This window comes from Silurus aristotelis (assembly GCF_946808225.1).
Source record: "Silurus aristotelis genome assembly, chromosome: 17".
NCBI lineage: Eukaryota > Metazoa > Chordata > Actinopteri > Siluriformes > Siluridae > Silurus > Silurus aristotelis.
The window spans coordinates 10,254,003-10,280,938 of NC_139590.1; the positions used below are offsets into that span (position 1 = coordinate 10,254,003).

General features: G+C 37.6%; 1 protein-coding gene across 1 annotated transcript in view; it reads left to right on the plus strand.

The window, feature by feature from the left end:
* Positions 1-6,615: 6,615 nt before the first annotated feature.
* Positions 6,616-26,936, plus strand: part of rapgefl1 (Rap guanine nucleotide exchange factor (GEF)-like 1) — a 40,736-nt gene continuing 20,415 nt past the window's right edge. The window contains exon 1 of the mRNA XM_083566652.1: positions 6,616-7,851. Coding sequence (XP_083422778.1) covers positions 7,458-7,851 — 394 coding nt within the window. The 5' untranslated portion in view covers positions 6,616-7,457. The remainder of the gene's footprint in view (positions 7,852-26,936) is intronic.

Consider the following 26,936-nt stretch of genomic DNA (forward strand, 5'->3'; position numbering starts at 1 on the left):
CATTTAAGACTAAAGAATGAGACATCTGACGTTCGCATCTGTAGATATACCATTTGCAACAGGCTACAATAGAGTTGACACTTATGCAGCATACAGAGGAAAAAGTGTTGCATTTTAGTGATGAATAAATGGAATAAGCCGTCACAGTTTTTCTCACGCTGTTAATTTTATGCAGCATTTATAGTCACTTAGTAAGAGCTTGTACATTTAGAGATGCAAACTAATACATGCTGGGGTTTTTTGAGATAGCACTGACAATAATAAAGAAAAAAAGGCCAGAATGACAAATATTAATCTGTTATAGTCTTTTTTACTGTAGAGGTAAAATCCTGACAATAGTTTAAAAGTTTGATGCAAAATTCGAACTATATTTATAAACCACATTATTTAAAAAAAAAAAAAAAAAAAAAAAAAAAAAAAAAAAAAAAAATATATATATATATATATATATATATATATATATATATATATATATATATATATATATATATATATATATACAGTACAGACCAAAAGTTTAGACACACCTTCTCATTCAAAGAGTTTTCTTTATTTTCATGACAATGAAAATTGTAGAGTCACACTGAAGGCATCAAGGGATATTGACCAAGAAGGAGAGTGATGGGGTGCTGCGCCAGATGACCTGGCTTCCACAGTCACCGGACCTGAACCCAATCGAGATGGTTTAGGGGTGAGCTGGACCACAGAGTGAAGGCAAAAGGGCCAACAAGTGCCAAGCATCTCTCGGGAAACTCCTTCAAGACTGTTGGAAGACCATTTCAGGTGACTACCTCTTGAAGCTCATCAAGAGAATGCCAAAAGTGTGCAAAGCAGTAATCAAAGCAAAAGGTGGCTACTTTGAAGAACCTAGAATGACATTTTTCAGTTGTTTCACACTTTTTTGTTATGTATATAATTCCATATATAATTCCACGTGTTAATTCATAGTTTTGATGCCTTCAGTGTGAATCTACAATTTTCATATTCATGAAAATAAAGAAAACTCTTTGAATGAGAAGGTGTGTCCAAACTTTTGGTCTGTACTGTATGTTTTGCCTATAGGTTTTGCCTTTTGCTCATCTGATGACTGGAGTTAATAAAACCACTATTACTAGAAATGGCAACACTACAACATCAACCTATATTGTTATTATATCTTATGCATTAAAGAATATAACTAAGCCATTGGACACAACATTTTAGAGAGAATGCTCTGTGCAAACTACATGCACACTAAGACTGGCAAAAAGTATTGTTGGTCAATCAGATTTTGCAGAAAATTGATTTGTTGTAAAGACCTTTTGAAATATAAAATGACTAAGAAAATGGAATTTTATTTAAGAAAGAGAAGTAGATCATGTGATGGGTAAAAACAACAAGAGTAAGAGAGGGTATCTATGTGGATGAGTGTGTTAAAAATGAAACCACAGCACAGGCTTATTTTAGCACAGTAACCAGCGGTCGCCTGCACTCTCAGGGTGCTGCGCAACATGTTTTTACGTCACGGTGTCAGCAGTATTTCCATGGTGACAGAGGGGAATTCTCAGTTATGGTGGCCTAAATAAGTAACATAACGCCTCACTGAGGTGTAATTTCTAAAATGGTTTGGGCAATCAGTTAGAAAGACAGTGTAAATTCCAAATTCAGTTCACTGAATCAGTTGCTATCCTTTGCAGCTTCAGGGGAAAGTTTATCATCAAAGTGAAAAAAGTACATAAAAAAAGAAATATTGTGTCAAAACATACCTTAGAGATGTGCAGTATAATGAGTACTTGGAAGGTCTAGTGACTGGAATGACTGGACTAGATTATATTAAATTATTTAAGAGTAATCAACTGATTTTATTTTATTTTTATTTTTTATTATAGTTAAGTGAACTACAAAGATCCTAAAATGAGTGTTTGACAGGTCTACAACAAAATAGAATGCAATCATTTATAAAGCACTTTTTTAAATTGTCTGACAAACATTACATCCATCAAGCATGTGGTCACTTTGAACCTTAAATTTTTGTCAGATTGTCAGTAGGACAAATGCCACATAAACAATTTTGAGTTTTTATTGACTTTTTCACAGTGTGCATTCATATATCATTGCTTTCTTACAGTAATAATTGGCTTACAATAATCCTTAATATTGGCTCATCATTTGAAATGACCTGAGTTCCAGGTAACTCTGTTGTAGCTGTGAGGTTGCTCAATGAATTATCATCGCCTGTAAGAGAGGAGTCATGCTGCTAGAACGGAAAGCAAGAACAGGGGGCTAAAAGTTAATATTGTAAACAGCAGCTATGCTAATTCCTCTCCACGGCTTCTCTTTCTCTACCCATCCTGAGGCATCTCGAGGATGCGCCAGCTCCAGTCGTGTCCCACCCTATGAAGATTGTAGACCTTTAAAGAAGTAGATGCTGACCCTGCAAACATCCCGAACCATCTGGAGACGTATCAGCGCCATTTGGATTTCACTTTATGTAGAGTTGGGACATTGGACCTCTTTAAGTGTTTAAAGGCTCTGGCATGGAGAAACTGGTGTTGGATCTATAATGATCTCAAATGTTGAGCTATTTTATGAGTTGCTCAGTAGCGGCTGGTTCTATTACCTCAAATGACTCTATAAGACTGTAGAAAGAACATTACTCATAATCTTACATTCTAGTGCTCATGTTAGTTCTCACTCTCCAGTGTTTTGTATTGTTTTTAAGATTTATAATCACACTCTTGATATCACCCAAATGAGGATGGGTTCCCTTTTGACTCTGGTTACTTCCTCATAACATCTACATTTAATTTTGTGTTACATCCGGCTAAACAGCTGGCACTATTGTCATACTATAATAGAACAATTGTTATGGCTTTCTTTGACAAAACATATATGAAAATGAAATAGCTCCATGGTATAACCTGACACAGGTGAGCTGACATAAAAGTGGGTGAAAAGTAATGAGGTTTTTAATTTTAAAAAAAAAGGAAAGATAGGAAGTTAAAAAGACTGTGAAGGAGGAGTTTCTGGTGTGATCTTTTTTCAATGGTTATGAAATAACTTGATTATGCATTTAAAGCTGACATTTTACACTTGACCCAGACAGAGATATAAATAACATTTTATCATTATTGACCCAAATACTTTTGCGTGTTTGGAGAATTCAAACCAATATATCATGGGCAACACACATTACGTCTAGGACGGTAATTGGGGGTTTTACTCTGGAAATGTGAAACCTATCAGTTTCAGAGGAAGCCTTTAATGATGATAGGAGTTGAGGTAACAACCCAACACCAATTATCAGGTTACTCTGCCTGGCTGCTCACAGTTATTAGACAGCTGGATGTTTGACCATGCAACAGGCATCGGATTCAGTGACGTAATTACATCATTATTAATCCATTTTTGGCATCCTCCAGATGGTCCAGCTGCGAATAATGACAGGTTTCACAAAAAGCTATCCTGACTTTAGATCTTATTACACAAGCTGTGTGCAGTGAATGTGTCTATGAATCCATGAACATATTCTGGATCACATTACATTGGTTAATTAAAAGAAAGCTCTTCTAATTATACAGAAAAAGAGTGCTATGTACTCAAGACAGTATTAACACATTAAACTCCATGATGGTGCCAGTTATAATGTGAAACTAAATAATATGAAAATATTTGCAAATACATGCAGCAATATCTATTAAAATAACTTTTTAAAACCTTGCTTTCATTGTGAATTGATACTTGTTCCAACTTAATCGTAAAATATAATTGCATTGCCATCTTTTACCTGTCTGCAAAAAAAGCCCAATTTGTAACATGTTAAAATATGATTATTATTCCTTTACTATTAATTAATATATTAATTTAATAAACAATATTCAATAATCAATTAACTAGCATAGACAAACAGGCCTTCATTCATCAAAATACATTAATAAAATACTGTACCTATTTCAAATTCTATTTAATAATATTTCTACAAATATAAAATATTAACAAAACATAGTATCAGCTAGACAAATGGTGCACCACACAACACATTATACATCATTGTATGAACCTGCAAAAATTGTGATCTGTCTTTTAAAGAAATACTGTGTAGAAAACAATGTTAAACAAATAAAGTGTCACAACTGTATTAATATATATATAAATTAATCAAACACCACCTATTTTTGCCAAATCGCAGTTTTGTTGGTGTGTCAGATCACATAGCCAACAAACTATGTATCTCCCTGGCAACAACTTATCACAAAGCTAATGCTAGAAAGTGTCTAAGTCAAACAATGTTGGAGTGGTGTGGTTTTTACACAAGCTACAAGCCAAGGCTGCAAGTTGCATAATGTGTGGGTGCATTTCATTAATTTTTTATAGTGGAACAATGGAAAAATACATTCATTTCGTACTAACTTTGGTTTTTGCGTAACTGTCACTCCACTTCCTCACTTCCTCACTTCCAGTTTAAAAGGAACGTATATCAGAAGAGCATGGCACTGACACTGTTCAGGAGAAGTGAGCTTATTGCGTCTGGTTTTAAATGCTTGAAGCTAAACTTTTAATGTCCTCACATTTTATCTGACTGATATTACATGGCTGTGACATATTTATTAAGAGTTAAAAATTCACTCTCTCTACAGGCTTAGAATTAGTTAATTTTATTGTTACATATATACCATTTAAAATTGTGGAGTCTTGGCATATTCATATGATATAGACAGAATAATAAAAACAAATAAAATCCAGATAATCAGATTGTATGATTTTTAAATAATTAATTTACATTTTATTGCATGAAATAAATATTTGATCACCTACCAACCAGAAGGAATTCTGTCTCTCACAGACCTTTTAGCTTGTCTTCAAAAAGCCCTTCTATCCTTCACTCATTACCTGTATCAATTGCACCTGTTTGAACTTGTTACCTGTATAAAAAAACAACTGTCCACACACTCAATCAATCAGATGCCAACCTCTCCATTATGAGCAGAACCAAAGAGCTGTCTAATGACACTAGGGACAAAAAAATCTGATTTTCTGGATTTTATTTTAGATTCTTTCTCTCATTTGAGGTGTACCTACGATGAAAATTACAGATATTTCCATTCTTTGTAAGTGGGAAAACTTGAAAAATCGGCAGTGTGTCAAATACTTATTTGCCCCACTGTACGCATCAAACCCATACAAAGGCCATCAAACTGGTCCCGAAAAACACAGCCGTATACGTTTGCACTATAACATTACAGTTTCCCTTTAGTGATGCTAAGAGGTTGGGCCCAATCATTACAGCATTATAATGACCCGTGCACAAAACAAGGTCTGAGAAGAAGTGGCTGGCTGAAGTGGAAGAATTGGGGGTTCAAAAGTTAAGCCCTGATCTTAACCCTACTGAACACCTTTGGAATGGATTCAAACATATTTTCTTTCATCTGGTTATCCTTTACTCACCTCCATATTGTTCCAAACCTGCATTACTTAACTTTTGTGAAACCCAATAGGAAATTTAAGGCACAATGTTCAACTCAGTCACCGTGGGGAAAGTAACATTCTTACATTCTCCCTAACATTTTTCCCAACACCTCCTTTTGTGTTTAATTAAAGAACCTCATTATGCTCAAAATGTGCAGGTTATGCAACTTCAAATGACATAAGTGCAAATAACTACATAGAATCTAAAAAAGAGTTTAGTTGCTATAAATAGATCAATCTATTACTAAGAAATAATAATCATTCTTTAGAAAAATGACTGAAAATGCATGTGCAACATGGCTTGAACAATGGGGTGGCCAGGCTTTATTTCATGGTGGACATGGCCACCCCTTAACTCCACCCCCCTGCAGAACTATTCACCTGACATCAAAGCCTAGTTTCATTAGTGATTATGTGACTGAATAAGCAATTCCCAAAGCCTGGCTACAAAAGCTAGTGGAAAACCTTCCAAGAAGCCTTTAGGTTGTTAGAACAGTGGGGAAAACAGTATCTGGAATGTGATGTTCAAAATGCACATACAGGTTGAAAATTCAACTTATGACAGCTTTATTTATCAGGTGTGATTGTCCGGTTTTATAAACATTCCGGACGTATAAGTGTCTACTTTCAACAGGACATAATGCATGATGGATGCAAGTATGTAGGTATGTGCTTATATGAACAAGAAGCCAAAGCACATAGGTGTAATGGTCAGGTGTTCAGGTGTTCATAAACTTCTTGGCCGTATGAGTGGCTACAATCTATAAACAAGTGCAGGTAAGTAAATGTGTTTTTTATGTGAGCAAGAAGCCATTTTAATTCCTGGTGGATGGGGTAAAATGGGGAGCCAACCTAATCCAATGCAATGTCTAACTGGCACGTACAAAGATGGACCTGACCGTCACTGCTACCAAAAATATAGTCCCACTCATTTATAAATTGGATTAAAAAAAACTAATTTCTAATTGAATTCGGGGCAAATAAATCTGGATTATTTCAACTAGGAAGAACAACAATGTTAGTTTTTTTTTATAATGGTACATTCCCAGATACGAACAGCCTCTTACTGTAAGGTTCATTATAATAAACTAATTATGACATCTGGTTGCCTAAACCTTTACGGCGCCTTGTACCTGTTCCGCGCGCTCGCGATCACGTGCCTAGTCACGTGCCAATAATTTGACGGTTGGAAGGGGGGGTCCAGGCGAACAGTAGCTCCTCCGTACAACCGCAGAGGAGGGAGGAGGAAGAGGAGGACGACACCGAGCTGCTGTCGCCTTTACAACACACTTACACAATCACACTCCCCCGTTGGGTGTGTATACTGCATGTAGGTGCTAGAGAAAGAGCCGTGTTTTCTTTCATCGTCGTTACATCGAAGAGGACCTGAGAGAAGAGAAAGGCGAACGTGTGAACGGGAGCTCTGTCAGATGTGTCCTAGCGCGTCGGAAAGCTGCTTCGTTAAGGCGGTGTAAAGCCCGTTCAGGCGCAGCCACAGCGCTGAGCATTCGTGTCACTCTTGTGCATCCTGTTCGAGGGTGTTTCTTGAACGCGTTTCCTTTCCATTGCACGGAGAAACTGGTCTGATCTTTTTTTTTTTTGTTTGTTTGGAGCGATGCTCGAGCATGGCATGCCTCGGCTTTATTATATGCAGTGAGTGAAAATCGGCCGCCTCTCCGACACGACCTGCACGACTGCAGAGGACAAGACAGGGAGGGAGCAACCGGCCCTCAGCACCATTCTGTAAGCTCGGTACTCGCGGATTTCTTTCAGTCTTAGTTCGCGGTCTTGAGACTTGATTCTTCGGCAAACAAATCCCCTTCATAATGGCTGCGTTTTCATGACCCGATTGCAACAGGGAGTGTGAGCAGCATTGTTATTTTTTTTTGTTGCGCGGTACCTGAGTTACAATGTAAACGCGCGCGGTTTTTCCTTCTCGCTGCCCGGTATTGCTGTAGTGGTTATCAGTCAGAAACGACACAGGGCTCTTCTACGTGCCACCCTTCATCAAAATGCCGGCCGGAATGAAGCCTCTAGAGAAGTTTCTCAAGAAGCAGACGAACGCGCTGACTCGGGCCGGTGGTTTTGGAGGAGAGAAGGCAACTGCGGGCACGAGCGCGGCTCGACGGCGCGCCAGCCTCTCGCGCGTCGTGCCCTTCTTTCGCGAGAGCTCGCCTGAGGGCGGCCCGGCGCGCGGCGACGTCTTCAGCCCTGAGACAGAGGAGGCACCGTGCTGGCCGTCGGCCGCCGCAACCGACATTCGCAGCCCGTCTCTGTCCAGTGACGAGCAGAGCTCCGAGGCGAGTCTGGACACGGGCTGGACCCCGCTTCCCGCCGACACACCGGAGAACCTGGCGCTCGCGCTGCTGGACAGCGTGGCGGGCAAGCGCTTCGGCAACTGCACAGGTACGACCCAGGCATGGACCAAATTCATAAATAATAAAACACCATTTGCAGTTCCCACCATCATTATCACGAGAACCACAACGCAGGTGACATCGCATAATTCCCGGTATTTCAAGATTCCCTGAACTCACCTGTCAAGGCATGTTTTTGTCTAGGTAACCTAACATAAATGTATAGGCAATTAATATAGCAAATATATATATATATATATATATATATATATATATATATATATATATATATATATATATATATACACATATATATATATGTATATATATATATATATATATATATATATATATATATATATATATATATATATATATATATATTAGTTGTTGCATTAATTGCATCTTTGGAATCACATATAATATGCTATAACATGGGTTATGAACGTTTCCCCTTCGTGTTATCCAAAATAGACCACAGGTACAAACACTGAGCAACATCTGACTTGAAAGGCCACAGCAGTACTCTGAGTGTCTGATAGCGTTTAACTGCTCATTCTTCACTGCAGCACTCCACTACTCTGGAGGTTATATAACAACACTGGAGTGCACATGCAAGCCCCACTGGATATGGAAAACTACTAGGGATGCACTGATTCCCCCTATTTTCATTTCCAAAAACAGTAGTCTCAGTGACTCTTCACTGATCTGATATTTTAAGCGATGCGGGGAACCAAAGGTGTGATGGTTGTGTGTAAAGGGCCATTTGTTTCACAGCAGTGGTTAGAGCTGGAAATTTGTCAAATCTGACCCCGATCCAGCATCTCAGGCCAAACCTATTAGATCCATCCACAGTATTAGATCTGTGCATACCTACGTATAACATTGCTTTTACTTACGTTGCTCAGTTTCCTGTGCAAACCTAATAATTCTGAATAAATTAGCTAAATGGCTTGAAGTAACTACAGGACTGTGGGGAAAATCCGATGACATGTGGTGTGGTGTTATTTATTTATTTTGACACCCAGGTCATGTTACTGGCTGCACCACAAGAGTCTAGTGATGTACAAGGTTGTGAAAATCACATTTTAATTATCATCAATTGAGATGCGCTTTAGCTGTCACTCCACTGGGTATGAAATACCAGATGTTTGCTCTGGATGAGAAATGAAATTACGAGCGCTTTGGGCAGGGATTGAGAGCAGAGTTTTGTTTTTAGCTGGGGCTTTCCTTTCTGCGAACTGATTTAAGGGAATTTCGCTTGTTACGCAGATGATGTTCCTCTGCGGTGCTTTCCATGTTGATATTTATGTCGAAGCTGTCTGTGTGTTAGTGAAGCTTTACCTCATTTTAGAAATGTATCAGCAATATATTTTAAATGCGTATACATGTTTATCACACACATATGAACTCGTAAGGATAGAAGTCGATAATGATATTTGCCAGTGCCGATCATTTGTGGTGCTGCAGCACCAAGCGCACATGTGCAGTGAAGTGTTATGAAGACGTATCCATGGAAACAGAGGGACCCTGAGAGTGATGGCCATGCATGTGGGAAAGAGGCTGTATGTATAGAGGAACAGTAGGGAGCTTTCAGTGCTACACAGTATTATTACACTTTTTTTATATATTCGAATGTGGCCCAGTAAACAAAAAAAACCTCAATGGTTTATGTTATGCTGTATGGGTGGGTGCTTGCATTTTGCCAAGATGCACAGCAATGTTCTGGATAGAACTATTGTCCAAATGATAACTTGTGTTTATTGCACTTAAAAAAAAAATCCAGGAACTCAAAATAGAGTGATCATGTGTTGGAATTTTCCAATAAGCACATTCTCTGGAGGCCCCGTGACCCTCTGAACGCATTCTTTGACCTAGAGTGTTATGCACGCACTGTCTACATGTTTGTCAGGTCACGTTAAGACACTTGCTAGGAATGTCATACTTCGGCTCCGCTGCTGAAACACCGCACCAAAGTGGGTACATTAACATGCAACCAAATAATCTGTTAATTAATAGGAAAAAGCTATGTAGCATGTAAACTCTTCCTTTTATTTTCTATTATTACTTTTGCTTATTGAAAAAGAATAATAAAAAAGTAAAAGCAAACTGGAGGACCGCGTTGTTTGTAGCTAGGTGATCACGAATGTGCGCTGCAAATATGCTGTGCATTTGCGTTAGATTGAAATACGATTCTTGTGTTTGAAAACGAATACTCTATATAACAAGGTTTAGTAATTCCTTGACAACTAACAACAGCTGGTTATCGAAGGCAAAGAGTCATTTTTTTTTCATTATTATTTGTTTAATTGTTTGTTGCGCTTTGGCTTTGTCGTTTGTGAACCTTGTCATCTTTTCGAAAAGCGTGGCTGCAGAAGTCCTCAATGTTCTAGTAGGGATTTTCCTTTTTGCTTTCATGTCACTGTAATCTGCAGATTGATAGGGGTGCCATCTTTAATGTGCTTTATCAAACCCAGAGTGGAGCAGTCCATGGGTGTCGAAGTCCCTTCGGTTGGCATGAACAGTCGTTCCAAAATTGATTGTCTAACGGGTCATGAAGCGTCCCTGACATTGCACTTATGATCTATGAGTCTGTTTAAATGTGTCTGTGTTGCCTGGGTGGGATACTTTCTGAATTTCATTACCATGAAAACAATCTGTATTAATTTGCATTGTATTATTGCTTAACTGATGGTAATAAAAACACAATTATTCATTGATGCAGATGGTATTTGACTGCAGGGATGTGGCAAAAGCTTGGGCTCCCACTGAATGAAGTTAATGAAATTGCTCTTATATATTTGTTTTGTGTCATTAATATATTTATGTTAAAATGTAATAATTGACTTTAGTATTCACTTAAGTACCGTTCATATTCTGATGGTGGATTCAGAGTGTTTTGTTCCGGATGTGTCTGTCATTTATTTGTTGTCCTGTCTGCCATTCTAGATGGTTCAGAACATTTAAAAAAGTGCTGCTAATCCTGGATTAGGCTACTTAATGGTAGGTTTGAAGACCGAAGCGCTAAGTTTGACCTGCTGTCTTTTGCAGCGAATGTGTGGATTATAGATTGGGTTGTTGTAATGATCTTTGGTCATGAAGATAACGTTGCTTACCTCCAAGTCACTAATACGTCTTTACTTGATTTTGCAGACATCTGACTATAAGAAAAAAAAATCAAATTACCATTTTAGAATCGGTTCTAGTCAAATTCTCTATTTAAGAATGTAGTCATGAGTTTTATGTTAAAAAAACACATGACTGCTGTACTTTTCACAATGCTCACAAAAATCACAGTTCCTCTAGGTTTGAAGTTTGTTTCACGCCTGCTTCGGTTGATCGCTTGAACATCTCAAATATAAGGTATTATATAAGGTCCTGTTAAAAACAGAAAACAAAAGAGCAAGACCTTCTTTTTTAGTCTCCATTTTTCAGCAGTGTTGACCATAGTATTGAGAAATCTAAAGCAGAAGTATTAGGGATGTTGACACTGGATGGGGCTGTATGGTGCAGCAGTACGATGAAAGTTGTATATTTAAGTAACGTGTACTGATGAGGCAGTGCGATAGCTGGACTAAGTAAATCACTAAAGCGCCGGCACATTGCTCTCTTTAAGGCTTAATCCCTCTGGCTCTTCTGTCAACAAGGAACATGCGAAAATAGTCCAATGTGTACAGACAGTTAAACAATAAAATAAATCATCGACACCACCAAACACCACCTGTTAATTATGAAGACTGATATACCAGACTTTCTATCACACAACTCTGTAGCTCTCACCCTCCAACCTGATAAATCTCTGTTACCTTTATGTAACCAAGCTGGAAGAGCATCAAAGTTTTCGAGCTTGACTAAGATTGACTAGAGCATTGTTCTTTGGCAGTGTTTACTTTGCCTTACAGTGGTGATCTGAAAGCACAAGGCATTTCCCAGGCTCGCGTGTCGGGACATGGGTTCAAAGCGAAACTTTAGAAAAAGTCTTAGCAGAGTTGGCAGGTGAACGAGTCACATGCAGGGACATCAGCGCAAACTGGCACACGGACTTTCCCTGCTGTTCCCCCTACGTATCATTTTGTTTTCTTTCACACCTCTTGTGTAGTAAGAGGCGTGTCCTGGCTGAGGCATGTCCACACAATGCTGCCGGTTTGACAACAATCGAGGATTACGTTTCATTACCTGTGTGAACTTTAATAACTCGAATATCTTTAGGGTGTTATTGAGCCGACATGCACAAACACCTTATCCGGTTTCACACTATGTACCGTGTAGTATCTAGAGCTGTCGTGATTCAAGATATACCTTTATTCGTCCCACAGTGGGGAAATTTTTTTTAAATTCGTTTTTTTTTACATATCGAGATCCAGAAACCATTTTGTTGCCTTCAGCCGTGCGAGAGTGGGTTTGACAATCCTCCCTCTCCCTGAGAGCAGCAATTAAAGGTTACACACCCACACACAAGCGTTAGGAAACGAGAGCTAACAAACATTCTTGCTGGATTAGTATTACGTGTATATAATATAAAAAACATGCACTCAGCTCTTCTGTGACTGTATGATGATTAGTGATAATATGCTTGTTTGCTATGATGTAATTTTCTCTACAATGCCACAGGATTTCAGTGCAGTTGATGTTTTTGCACGTATCATCTTTTCCCCACTAGATGGCTGGTAAACAAGAAACTGTATGCAGGGAAATTAAAACAGGTCTATCAGTGTTAGTATGACAGCAGACAAAAACTTTTATATACTAGAATAAAAAGAATATTGCACTTAACTCCAACTCAGTTTTAGGTTTATACTGTGCACACACCTAATCCAACCCTCTAACACTGAGGCTTTTTTGGTGGAGTATTTGGAAAGGAAACATTTCGGGAGGGAGTCTCATGTGTCAGCGCTTTGTAATGGTGAGAAAACTCTGTCACAGGAAAGTTGTCAGGACATGACAAGCCCCGCTTGTTTTATTCACTTTCAAGTGAGGAAATGACTTTTCCTAGGTGTTAAGCTATATTACAAGATAATAAGATTTAAACTGGATTAAAGATTAAAGTAAACATACATAAATAAAAAAGTTGAAAAATATAGTAGAAACACAGACTGCTCTGTTACAAAATAATCCACGCCAGTGCGGTGACATTCATTTTATTGATTATAACTTCTGCAGGAACAGAAAACAATTTTTTGGAGCCATTGCAATAGTGTCCCAGTCATACAAAAAAAATGTGTATTGATTTTCAAAAAAGCCACTCGATAGATTTTTAGGTTGTTGTTTAATAGCTGAGGATTTTCTTGTGCTCCAGATATCTCACTTTTTGAAGTAAGCACGTAATCCTGTTCAGGGTGGCCCAGCACTCATCCAAGGAAAACCTGGAATAAACCCATGCGGATGCTGGAAGAGCATTCGAAATTCAACAGTAACTCAAACGGGGCACATTGTAAAATGAAATCAGTGAAATAACCATTTCACACATGCCTAGGTGATGTGGAACTTTGGCTGCCATCGCTTTATAATACTCGACTAGTACATGTGTTTAAGTCATGCGTCGCTCTGTCGTGGCCATGAGCTCTGTGTAGCCACCTTTCAGAAGAAGTACAATACTTCTCAGGTGGTTCTGAAAGGCCTTTTAGAGAGCTTTACATGGCAGGAGAAAGGGAGAAACACAAGTGGTATATGAGAAAGTGGTGGCATGGGTCTGCGTGGGAGAAACACTTTTTCTCCTGAAAAGAGTGAGAGATTAGGAAGAAATGACTGCCCACTCATTGGCCTCTCTTTGGAGTGCTTTTTATGACCATATACACTTCTTCTTTTGCTCTCTCTCTCTCTCTCTCTCTCTCTCTCTCTCTCTCTCTCTCTCTCTCTCTCTCTGTCTCTTTTTCTCGTTCTCTCTCTTCTCATGCCGTTGGAGTGCCCACTCGCTCTTTTCATACCCACGCACCTGAGACGGAACGGAGGCCCATGGGGATTTTGCTCTGACCGTGTTCAATATAAATGTGTGTTGCCTTGTGTTTTTCTGCTGCTGTTGTAGGTGTGTGTGCATGTATGTGTCCATGTGTGTGTGTGTACGTGTGTGCACATCGGCTGCCTTATGCATGCTTTTATATAAGTGGGAGACATAAATGCATTTTTGACTCATATTTATTATGCAGGACATTTATGAGCACTGCATGTTCCGCTTCATCTATGCACGCTTCTTTACATTTATGCCTGCGTGCAAAAAAAGCATCTCTTTAGGTAAAGCGCTCGTTCACATGGTAACCAGCGCCCCTTTGCAGGGAGGACGAGGAAGATGAGGAAGGCCGAATAATAGCACACGGAGGGATTATAAGCAGACAGTGAAGCCTAAGGACCGTGTAATGTATCGCAGAACTTATGTAGCGTTAACTTAACATAAATGAAAGGAGGAAGCTTTCAAACTCGTCTGTGCACATGAAAAACACAAACATCGCATTAAAACGGAATTGCAGTAAAGACATACCACAGTCCCGCAATGTGAAGGCTGTTTGAAGTGACAGCAGTGGATGCTCTCTTTTTGCCACCCTGTTGGCCACATTTAGCATATACACTCCACACACACACACACACACACACACACACACACACACACACACACACACACACACACACACACACACACACACACACACACACACACACAGATGGCCTAAAGCTTGCAGATCAGTGCCTCGACTGACAGCCCTAATAACAGCCTATAGCCTAGCAGAACTGCCTCCCCATTCGAACGAGAAAGAGGGATGTGATTAGAGCACCGTCATCGCCATGACTAAGAAGCTGTCAGATATCTGCAATACAAAAAGCATCTGGATCGACATGATCTAGCTAACAAGAATGGAAGTTTGAATTCTCAGTTTAAATACATGCGTGTGAATACATGTTTTTTTGTAAAGTCTTAGCATCTTTGAGTGCTTTTCTATTTCTATATGCACTTGTCTAGCACATACATTTGAGAAACAATAATGTGCCTTATTAGAAATTTTAGCAAGGCTGCTTTGGGGAAGAGGGAGCTGCATGGCACAGCATTTTCAAAAAGCTTTTCAACAATGTGTTCATCGCTACCTCCATGATATTTATAGCATTTATTTACATTTTTTGGTACCATTGGTAAGCCAAATCTATGTCCAAATCACACATCCTGCTATAGAGTAGAGACATTTCATTGCAGAGGTGCCAACATTTGTGGTTTTGTCAAGTTTTGTCCTTTTACTGCAGTGAAATGGGAACAGATAAAGCAGCGCCGAAAGAATACATGCATAAAATTTGCCCTTGCAGAAAAGCCAAGTCACGGAGGGGAAAATGATGGAGGATATAAAATATATATATGCATTGTAGTCACTACTCCATGTATTAGTGTTATGTTGAAAATAATAAGTGTAGTGTTGGTTAAATCATCAAGTTGACGTTCTCAAAAAATTCTCATTGCTGGTTTTGGAGCATGAATAATTAGCATGCAGTGATAAAACATTTTTAACACAGGTATGTGGAAGCAGTTTTGAATCTAAGAAATATGAAGTACTATTTAAACATAAACATTTATTTAATAGCATAATTTAAACATATTGAGAGAGCATAAACATGACAGCCAAGCGTTCATGTGCAGTGCAAAGAGATCACCGCATGTCATCACTGAAATGCTGGACGATGACTGGCAGATTTTTTTTTTTGTCAGGGGTATGTGCTAAATTTTTATAAAGACTTTATGGACAAACATATTGGAATAGCAGACTTTTATTTATTTATTTATTTATTTATTTATTTATTTATTTATTTATTTATTTATTTATTTATTTATTTATTTTATTTTATATAAATTTGTGTTTTTTCCTCAAACTGTTACCACTCAGTTTTCACTTCACTTGAACTAGGAAACCCAAACCTGTTCCAGCATGACAATGCTCCTGTCCACAAAGTCAGCTCCTTGTAGATATAGGTTACATGGTTTAAAGTGGAAGATCTTGCATGGCCTGCTAAAAAGCTTTGACCTCATCTCTATTGAACACCTTCAGGATAAATTATAATGCTGACTGCACCCCAGGCCTCCACACTCTACATCAGTACCCTATTTTACTAAAGCCTCTGTGGCTAAATGAGCACAAATCACCACAAGAACAATCCAAAATCTAGTGGAACCTCTTCCTAAAAGAGTGGAGGTTATTATAACAGCAAATGGGAACTAAATGTGGAATGAGATGCTCAAAAAGTGCAAAATAATCTTATTGACAGGTGTTCTTTTGTCCATGTAGTGTACGTGTTTGCTTTGCTTAATCTGTATTAAAGCGCTTTACCTAGACAGTTGGGTTTCTGGACTAGGCAACACATTAGTGCATTTGAATTTCAAAGAATAAACCACAATGCTTCGTCATATTTAAATGGATGCGTACATTCTTTGGAAGCATCAAAAACAATTAGGATCTTCTTTAAAGCCGTATCAGAAATTGATAGCGATGAGCGCATTAGCGCATCTTTCATACACCATGTGGTTAGGACTGATGTGCTGGCAGTGAGTCACTGGTGTTAACAGACCGGAATGTTCTTGTGTTAACTTACCCAATCACTTAAGAAGTGCAGATGAATAATAAATAAAACCTCTTCCTTAGAGACACAGCTCATGTGATATAATTGACTGACGTTTTTGAAGCAGTCAATGGTATTTTGCGTAGTGGTCACTGCTGGTCTACAACAAGGGAATTAAGTGATATTAATTGATATATGGTGAATCATACAAAAGCTCTTATTGTTCATAGTTAGAAACTTGGAGTCACGAAAGTTGAATGACCAGCTGACAAGCTCTGAAGTACAAAATCAATACACATTCGTTGATAACAATTTATAGACAGTGTCTGTTCTTTTCCTGTAATGTGGTGGCAGAATTGATGATTAATCTTTGATGACTGAAAAACATTGCTAGATTAGTAGAAGTTTTGATTTGGAAATGTCCAGACTACGCTGTCATTCTTGGTTCATTCTTGGTTCATTCTCAGAAAGCCAGAATTAAGCACACAGCTTTCTTGAGTTGCTGCTCGATTCTTCAGGGGAATGTAAAAGAGGAAACTAGGACATGAGCTACAATAAGAAGACTGCTTGCATTTTGTATAGAAGTAGATTAAGTTTAAAGCTTGTTAGATTAGAGCAAGACAAACACGCACACATGCAAACACATACACACCTACTTATGTTTTCCTTCCTCTAACACGCAAGGTGGTTTGAATCCCTCCACTGTGTGATATCCCTGCATCTTGATAACACATTATACAGAAATGATTGGGTACGATCTACTGTAAGATTATGTCTGACTACCTCAGAATTATTGCCTGCTGCCTGAGAAAGTTTCAGATCTATTTTATTTCATGTGGATGCAAGAAACAAAAATCAGTCCTTTATTTATCTCAGCATGGTCGATACTAACCTTGAGGTTCCAGTATCACTGTGGGTTCAAAGTTCGTGCCCACACTATGTAAACACGTGTGTGAAAACGTGCATTTGGGCAGCTGCGGCCTGGATTGCATGGGCGTTTTCTGCGTATGTGTGTATATGTGATAGTGCTGACAGTGTTGATCATGTTCTTCAATGCGCTTATGGCTACAAGACGCTTTTATTTTAGCTTTTATCAATTTTATATTACTGCAAGAGCACACGGGCATGTTCTTGTTGTGCGACTGTTTAAATAGAAAAAAGAAGTAAATCATAGTTGCAGTTCTGTTTGCATTTTTTGCAGGCAGACTTGTGTGGAATTGGGGCTGGGTGATATTACAATATTATGTTAATATTGTATTACACAGGGACTTGTATACTAAAAAGTCCACATAAACCTTTATTTCATTTTTGTCTTTTTGTCACTTTTATAGTTGGTTTGTATGACAAAAAATGGAGAAGAGGTGTTTGGGGGTGGCATAAAACTAAAATATTATGGGCCAGGACTATTTGAAAAAATATTGAACATTTTTAGATTCTTTAATGTCACGGTCTGAGGTAAAGCTATAACTCAATAATTATCACCACAGCCTCTTCAGGATAGAGGAGTTTTGTCAAGAAGCATCTATTTCTTACTAACCTTAAGAAACGCAGTGTTTGGAAAAATTACAGCTTTAAAATCTGTTATAAGGAAGTGATCATCCATTGCTTTGGTGTGCAGTACAATTAGGTGTGCAGTAGGTGCACTTGGTAGAGGCAAAGAGTGGACTGTATTAAGAGAGAGAGAGAGAGAGAGAGAGAGAGAGAGTCAGAGAGAGAGTCAGAGAGAGATGAATAAGTGAGAAGAGATATACTGTGTGTGTGAATTACCCATGTATGTGTCAAGTCTCTACTAATAATGATTCTGTGAATTTGACTACAGCAAAAGTACCTAAATTCTCCCCGTTTAATATCAGACACGGAGATAAAATAGTGCACTAAGATAACATTTAATAATAGAATAAATTAAAATGTTCCTTATTTTTCACTACATTTTTCGTTTAAAGTTATCTTCTCCAGTCCAATTCATCTTGTGTCTCGGCCCATATGTCAGTTAAATGACACGCAAGACAAATCATATATTTAGCTAAACAAGGTTATTAGGAAATGATTACAAAAACTGCACTATGGTTACAATTGTTTGTAAGGTAGAGGTTAATTTAGAAGTGAACAGTTTGAATGCACACCTTTCAACCAATCAGATTTAAGTATTCATGATTTAGTGTGATAATGGTATACTGTATAATGGTATACTAACTTCCATTATAACTAGATTCAACAGTCATTTTCTCATCATCTCTCTCTCTCACACTCGCTCACACACACACACACACACACACACACACACACACACACACACACACACACACACACACACACACACACTCTCATGTACTCACTCTTTCTTTCTCACCATACCAACAGTTATATTTTAAACAAACGTTTTAAAAACCTGTTTATTATCGAACATGTGAGTTGGATTTTAAATGACTGCACATACATTTACTGCAAAAAATATCTGTATGAGCTGTTACACACAGGTCAGGTCATTTTAACCATATTATGAATATTAAATATATTTTTTAAGGAGTTACTGACACATGCCTGCTTTATTGTATTCATTTGTGTCCTATGTAATAGCTGTTGTGCCAAGTCATTTTTCTCAGCGCTCCAGATACCAGGTTGGTGTGATTCTCAGAGTGCCGCTTGTGTCAGCAATCCCTTCTGGGGCCACTACTAACTGGGTTAGGCCAAAAACGAGCTTTTGCTATCTTTATTGAATGATTAAGGCAATAAAATTTGCATAAGGATATAAAATTCTTAAAGTTGTTTTGATGTTTATTAGTACCCCTAATATCTGAAACTGTGTCTGTTTATATTTAGATTTGAACAGAAAGTAGGTAGTGGCTGTAGTGGTTTTTTATTATAGCCGCAAATAGCAACTTGAAAAATTTTATTATATTCTGAACTCCTAAAATAATTAACCCTGGTGGCTTAACTGGCTAGATTTCTAAAAAAAAAAAATAATAATAATAATAATAAAAAAAAAATTGCTGCCCACCTGCAGTGATGATACTTTGATTTAATGCTTTCAAGAACACAACTGAAATCATTAAATAAAAAATTTATAAATTATTATATGGAACATTATAAATAACTTTACACTTTTTGTGGCATGAGATACCTGGGAAAAGAAAAATAATTGATATAATTGAGCAAAATATTGATATATCAGCAGCCCCACTGCTACATCGCTACCATCTCTGATATTCTCTCATGCTGTGCATATACAAACTGTATAAATATTTTATAATTAGCAGTTTGAACAATAAGATTCTCAAACAGCTGTCGTGAGTCACTTGTCAAAAATCATACTTGATTGAGGGCAATAAGCTGAAAGTAAATATTCCATTATACCATACTATTTAATATTAAATTTAAAGTTGCCATGCGTCCTTTTATTTAAAATGTCATAATATTTAAAAATAAATACATAGAAAACATTAGTCTATCATTTGTGTAACAAATGCAGTTTAATTAAAAAAAATTTTTTTTTTCAGTGAAACTTAATAATAATAATAATAATAATAATAATAATAATAATAATACAATCCCATTTATAGCATAATAGAGTTCAATGCCTAATACAGCTAGTCACGCTCTTATTTAATACAGAGATATGCATGTAATGTCATTAACCTCTAATGGGAGACATAATGCTGCTACTTATTTTCTAAAAAAGATTTCCAATTTGGGCTGCAGCAAAATTCTCACAAACTCCGGATATTATGTAGGTGAGAATCAGTCAGTTTACTTCTCAGTTTGCACTTTTTCAAGGTCATCAGAATGAAAGTCTACTCACAGGGCGGTATTGCTGAAGATTTTTCTGCTCAAAAATACATTCTAAAATGATATATTACATTCGAAATGTAGATTTGTCTATAGCATTCCCTCCCCCCCCCCCCTCTTTTCCCCCCTCTTTTCTTCGATGGCATGGTGGGAAACATTTAAACTCACCACATGACAACTTTGGCCCCCAGACCCTTTGAGTAACTTAAACATGTATCTTTAGCTTTATTTGGTCTGCACATTTGAAAGTATCTATTAAGTTTATTGAATATGGTGTATGTTCAAGGAGGCTTGCAATACAGAACAAAATATAAAAAATATCAGAACAAAAGCAGAGGATTTAAGATGAAGCAGATATGGAAAACAAGAACAGGCAGATCTCAGGAACGCATAGAGTCCTTGTGCACACATTCTCACCATATTCGCGATCTTTTCTTCCACTACCACACACACATACACAACCACACACTCCCACATCGTCTCTGCATCTTTCTGCCTACTGCCAAATGCTTCAGCGTCAGTGAGGAGCGATGAGGAGAAAAGAAACCGAGAAGGAAAGGAGTGTGTGTGGGCTGCAGGGGTTCAGATGTTATAAGGCCTCCATGGTAACGGGTTGTCTATCACAATTTATATAATCCCCCCACCCCGATTCAGCTTGCCTGAAAAGTTGCATTGAAATATCTATTTTGGCTGCCCAGCTGGGAAAAAAAGATTCCAGTCTTCCAGTATTTTCATGGTGTATTTCCAAGTGTGGCACTTAGATTTTTTTTTCCAGTTCTAAACCAGTAAACCCTCTTTAACAGCAGGCAGAGGAAGGGGTTAGAATGGCTGGAGTATATTCATAATGCATCCCCCTTCCTTTCCACCACCACCCACACACTGTGCACCAAATAATATGTAGTAGACCTATCAATGCTGAATTACTGGAGAGGTCTAGTATTCAAATGCATTTGAATATTGATGCAGCAGTACGTTTTCCTTTCATAAGCAGAAAACATGTTTTTTATTTTTTCCCATTAATATTCTTTTCATATTTTTCATTGAAATTGTTCAGCACACAGCTCCCAAATGGCTTCCTGTCCATTACATATATTCTTAGTATAAAGAGTATGACATAACTGTACCACCTACATAGTGAAACCTACATACATATATGAAAAGCAGCATGACATTTTTGGAATTAGTAACAAAAAAAGAATGGCATCCATTACTTTGAAATTAAGTACTTATTTCGTAAAACTTTAATTTAATAATACTTTAATATTATTACTTTCATATGAGCACTCATTGTTCTCCGCAGAATATAAATATATAATTTAAAAATTTGAAATAATTAAATCCAGATGTTTGACAGTACTCTTCTATATTTTAAGTGTAATGTATATGACCAATAAATATTAAGTATAAAGTTATATTAAATTACAGAATAACAGAAAATAATACATGGAACCCTTAAGTGGATTATTGTGTTTAGAACTGCATGGTTATTAATCTTTTATATAAAAATTTTGCCAGTGATTTACAAATTTTGAATGCATTACTGAACAACACATTATGGACACCTGACTATCAAACGTTGTCACGAAGATGGAAGCATTATGCTTTGCATTACGATTTCCTGTCACTGGAAACGAGCGGTTGAGCCCAAACCCATTGACTATGACATGACAATTCCCCTGTGCATGAGGTGGTTGTAGCGAGGCCAGATGGTCCATGAAGCAAGGTCCCTAAAGACATTTCAAAAGCTGGAGTAAAAAACTGAATTGGGTTAGATTACAAAGTTTCCTGCACCCCAAACGTCGTTGTCTGACATCATGTCCTGATCTCACTAATTCTCTTGAAGCTGAATGAGAACAAATCATGTGTCCGGAAGATTCTCATATGTTGGGAAACTTCCAGGCTTTTGCAAAACATGAACTCCCAACTCTATTGTCATAAGTGACAAGTAAACATTTCCTCACAGAAAACACAAAATATCAACAATTTTAGATTATTCTTTGTTAAAAAACACATTCTTTAAAATGTATTGATTGCAGTAGCTTTAGATTATATGGAGCTCTCACTATAGTATATGTGAACTTGCTGTTATAGGAAGGATATATTAAAACAATTGCTATAATTTAAGTCTTATTATTAACCTTACTGAAAATGTGTTGTTTTTGCTGTTAAACGAATATAATTTTTCTGATTAGCGACACACCCGAAACCCGAGATTAGGATTAATTTAAGCAATCTTAGTTTATTTATAGTCATATTTAATATCTGCATCTTTCTAACTCACTCACTCACTCTCTCTCTCTCTCTCTCTCTCTCTCTCTCTCTCTCTCTCTCTCTCTCTCTCTCTCTCTCTCTCTCGCGCTGTATTTTTCACAGCTTCACACCCTGAGCTCTCACCACTTAGTTGGAACTGACAATACCACTTACATCTTCCTCTGTAATTTCGTTTTTAAAATGAATATTTACACTATACTTATTATAGTCAATTATGTCTTTTTACTTATGATTTTTAAAAAGATCTATTTTAGTTATAGCATTTTTGTGTTAAATAACAGCGTCCCAGCCACAATAAATTCCATTAAAAACAATCCCTTGGCTCTGACATTTACTGAATATTACTGAATATACTTTACTGAAGGTTTAGCACACTGATCGCAGAGCAGAACGTTGGGCTGAAAGCATGATAATATCCATGGTATTAATAATTACAATGTTTGTATTCTAATATTTTATATTTACATCTTATATATGTTGCGTTGTGTTGTGTTATTATATGGTATCCTGTTGTGTTGCAGGATTAAAAACTGCTTTTAGGAACAACAATGCAAATTCATCTGATTATGTGCAATGTTTCCAGCTCCTGATAAAGAGGAGTGTGAATTGTGCTCCTGAGCTTCTCCTCACTAATCATTCAAGCATAATGAAATGTAATTCTTCAGTTAATTAACATCCAAGCATTAACAGGGATTTCTCAGCTACTTTGTTGCCTCATGCCGTTCTCTCTATTTGCTCTTTCTCTACTCTGTCTCTCTCTCCTCTCTCTCTTTCTCTTTGCTCTCTCTCAACTCTCACTCCGTACTCTCATTCTCTCTCTGCTCCTTTTCACTTTGCTTTCTCTGCTTTCTCTTTCTCTTTGCTCACTTTTAACTCTTTCTTTATGCTTGTGTTCTCTCTCTCTCTCTCTCTCTCTCTCTCTCTCTCTCTCTCTCTCTCTCTCTCTCTCTCTCTCTCTCTCTCTCTTTCTCTCTCTCTCTTTCTCTTGCTCTCTCTCTCTACTCTTTTTCTCTCTGCTCTCATTCTCTCTGTGATCTCTCTGCTTTCCGCTTTGCTCTCTCTCTCTACTGACTCTCACTGCTCTTTTTCTCTGTTCTCTCTCTCTTTCTTTCTTTGCTCACTCTCTCCCTCCCTTTATGTCTTTCTTTTTGCTGTCTCTCCGCTCTCTCTCGCTCTCGGCCTTTTCTCACAATCATGCCATAATTTTTTTTTTCTCTCCCACCTTACACCTCACCCTGTATTGTTTAGATTATTGTTTAGATTGTTAATTAATTAACAAAAAAATACAAAAGAAAAGTGAATATATATACCTGTATACATTAAGAATTTTGGCTGCATACAATAGATGAAAGAATGAAATGTGCTTTTACCAATGTAGTGTTTTTTATTATTTTTAAATGTGTTCTTATGTGATTTCTTTTTATGTTTTTGTGCATTTGTTTAAATAGTTAATGTGAGAAAACGTGGAATATGGAACCCTAAACATTTCAGTGTTTCTTTTTTTAAACATTCAAATGTTAGAATTCGTTCTGACAGCCCTAACAGGCAAAGGATTATGGTTTGAGGTACATCAAGGTTGCATTTCTTAGTCTTTTCTAATTGTCATAAACATGTCTTTTGGCCATGAAAACAGACAAACATTCCAGCTAATGAAGAGGTAACAGTATTAAATCCTTGTTAGTATGCGTTTTAGTTGTGTGGATGTATGCTCTGGTTTTTCCGTGTGTGTGTGTGTGTGTGTGTGTGTGTGTGTGTGTGTGTGTGTGTGTGTGTGTGTGTCGTGAGGAGTGGGTGTTGAAGATGCGCTTTGTTTCAACTGGGCAATAGATTTGCTACACTTAAAACTGCACTTTAATGTGCACTGGTGGGCTGGAAGAGAGAGATGGATGAAAGAGAGAGATGGAGAGTGCGTAGGCAGAGAAAAGGATTTTCACATGGAGTCATAAAGGTTTTTTTCTTATATTCTGGTTTGCAGACCTTATTCATATCATCAGGTTACGATGTTATATTTCTGTCATGAATAATTGTGATTTTCTGAAGTATGCAACAGCAGATTACTAACAGCACTAATCATTTATAAAATGAAATTGAATGTATTTTACTTTATTTTATTTTTCTTCTTTTTAGAGTAACATCTTGCATTTTGTATGAGCTGTTTTTCCTTCACTCGAACTCAGAGACAGAGTTTCAGTAATATAATACCCCTTTGCACAAGTCAGCCTTAGGAAGATGTGCTTTACATGGTTTGGAGTGGAAGATCTTGAGTGGCCTGATACCGAGCTCTGACCTCAACCCTATTGAACACCATTGGGTTGAATTAGAACACTGACAGCACCCCAGGCCTCCTCACTCTACATAAGTACATGACTTTACAAACACCCTTGTGGTTCTCAACAACTCTCAAGCACACTCCAAAATCAATTGGAACATCTTCTCCTAAGAGCAGAGTTTGTTATAACAGCAAATGGGGACTAAATGTGGAATTCAATGTTCATAAAGCACATATGAATCTTCAAAAAACTTTGAAAAGTATGCCACAAACATTTTCCATATAGTGAATCTTTGCATGGGTTGGAGTGGAAGATCTCCTGCTATAGAGCTCTGACCTCAACCCTGTTGAACACCTTTAGATGAATTGGAATGCTGACTGAACTCCAGGCCTCCTCACCTCATCTAATTCAGTACCTGACTTTCTAACACACTTGTGTCTAAATGAGCGCAAATCTCTACAAGCACATTCCAAATCTAGTCTCTTCCCAGAAGAGTGGAGGGAAGTATAAGAGCAAATTAAGATAAATTCGGAATGCAATGCTTAAAACCACATACAATATTTATAACCAGGTGTCTGCAAACATTTGGCAGTATAGTGTATATAAAACATTTAATTTACCCTTCATTTACCTAATAGCATAGAAATAACATGGGAATTAACATGGGACTGTACATTTTGTTCATGTTCCAGTTCCTGACATGACACTCATAGCGCATTCATTTGTTCGCTTTCAGGAACTGCTTTATCCTAGACAGCGTCTATTGTTTATAATATGGTAATTATACAATAGCAATTTGTGAATGCTATAATTTGCTGTTCCATTGGTCGATAAAACATCTGTGGAGTTAGGCACAAACCATAAGCACAAGAATGAACCAGAACATGGCCACTTTTCGGTAAAAATTTAGTTATGTTTTATAAGCAAAGAATTTCAGGTAACCAGACCGTCACAAACTTTAGTTAGTGAGCTTGGAAAAGTGTCAAAATTGCAGTGTACTGTATTTGTGTATGTGAAAGTAAAGCCTGTCTGTTTTCTGCCAAATATATTTGTCAGAATAAGTCTGAGGAGAAACTGTTTTTTTGCTCATGTTGCTATGGTTTCATTGATGACTTTCTGATCTGTCTGATCGGTGGGCAAACGGAGGTTCAGGAAAATGTAGACATGACTGGACTTATTTTGTGAAATCAATGGCTCAGTTTAACAGCACACCTACAGGAAAGTGTGCAATCAGTTTGAAGGCCGGAGACGATGCTGTATTAGAGTATTTATTTGCATTTTACGACTTCTGCCAGTTATAGATGGATAAAGATTAAGACACACAAGGTAGATTGAAGGCAATATGAAGTAAACCTTGTCTTCACTTTGTTCCTGTCACTTATCCACTCTGTTTTTTACTGACTGGGAGTGAGTCCTTGCAGCTTTGCATCTTATTTGCACGTTCATTTAATATCCATTTAATTTCTTTCTTTCTTTCTTTCTTTCTTTCTTTCTTTCTTTCTTTCTTTCTTTCTTTCTTTCTTTCTTTCTTTCTTTCTTTCTTTCTTTCTTTCTTTCTTTCTTTCTTTCTTTCTTTTGTTCATCGTTGCAGATGCAGGTCTTTAAGTGATACACCTACAATCACACACACACACACACACACACACACACACACACACACACACACACACACACACACACACACACACACACACACACACACACAGAGTGAGGTACAAATCTGTAAAATAGTAAGTTTTTCAGCTTTATACTTGTGCTAAATCCAATACTGTCACACCTTCTCCAGCCTTTTGTCCCTCCACATTCAAGAGCACTTTAACTCTTTGTGTCTATTTCAACCTCTGTGTTTTTTAAACACTCGCTGTTTTCCCTTCACCTACAGCCCTTAGACATCACGAAAGCGAAACTTCCAGTAAATCCATAAGGACAAGCTGCAACCAGTCAGGAGCAGGAACATCTCTCACACGTCTGGCCTGGCCTTTAGCACAGTTACAGTGAGGTCTGCTCCTGAGCCCATCGCAACCATGTAATTCTGACCACAGACAGTAAACACGGATTTGACCTGGCTTTTAACTTGCTGTCAAAATAAAGCAGACATGCACAGTAACCATAAAGGAAAAGGAAGCAGTGGAGTCAGATAACAGAAACCTGAGGTATCAGGTTATCCTCTTAAATACCAGTGTCATTGACCAGATTTGGCATCACTGGGCTCAGACGTTTTGTCTTTTGGTGAATGTTCATTGTGCGCTGCTCTTCGGGTGATAGCCTGAGGTTTGTCTCG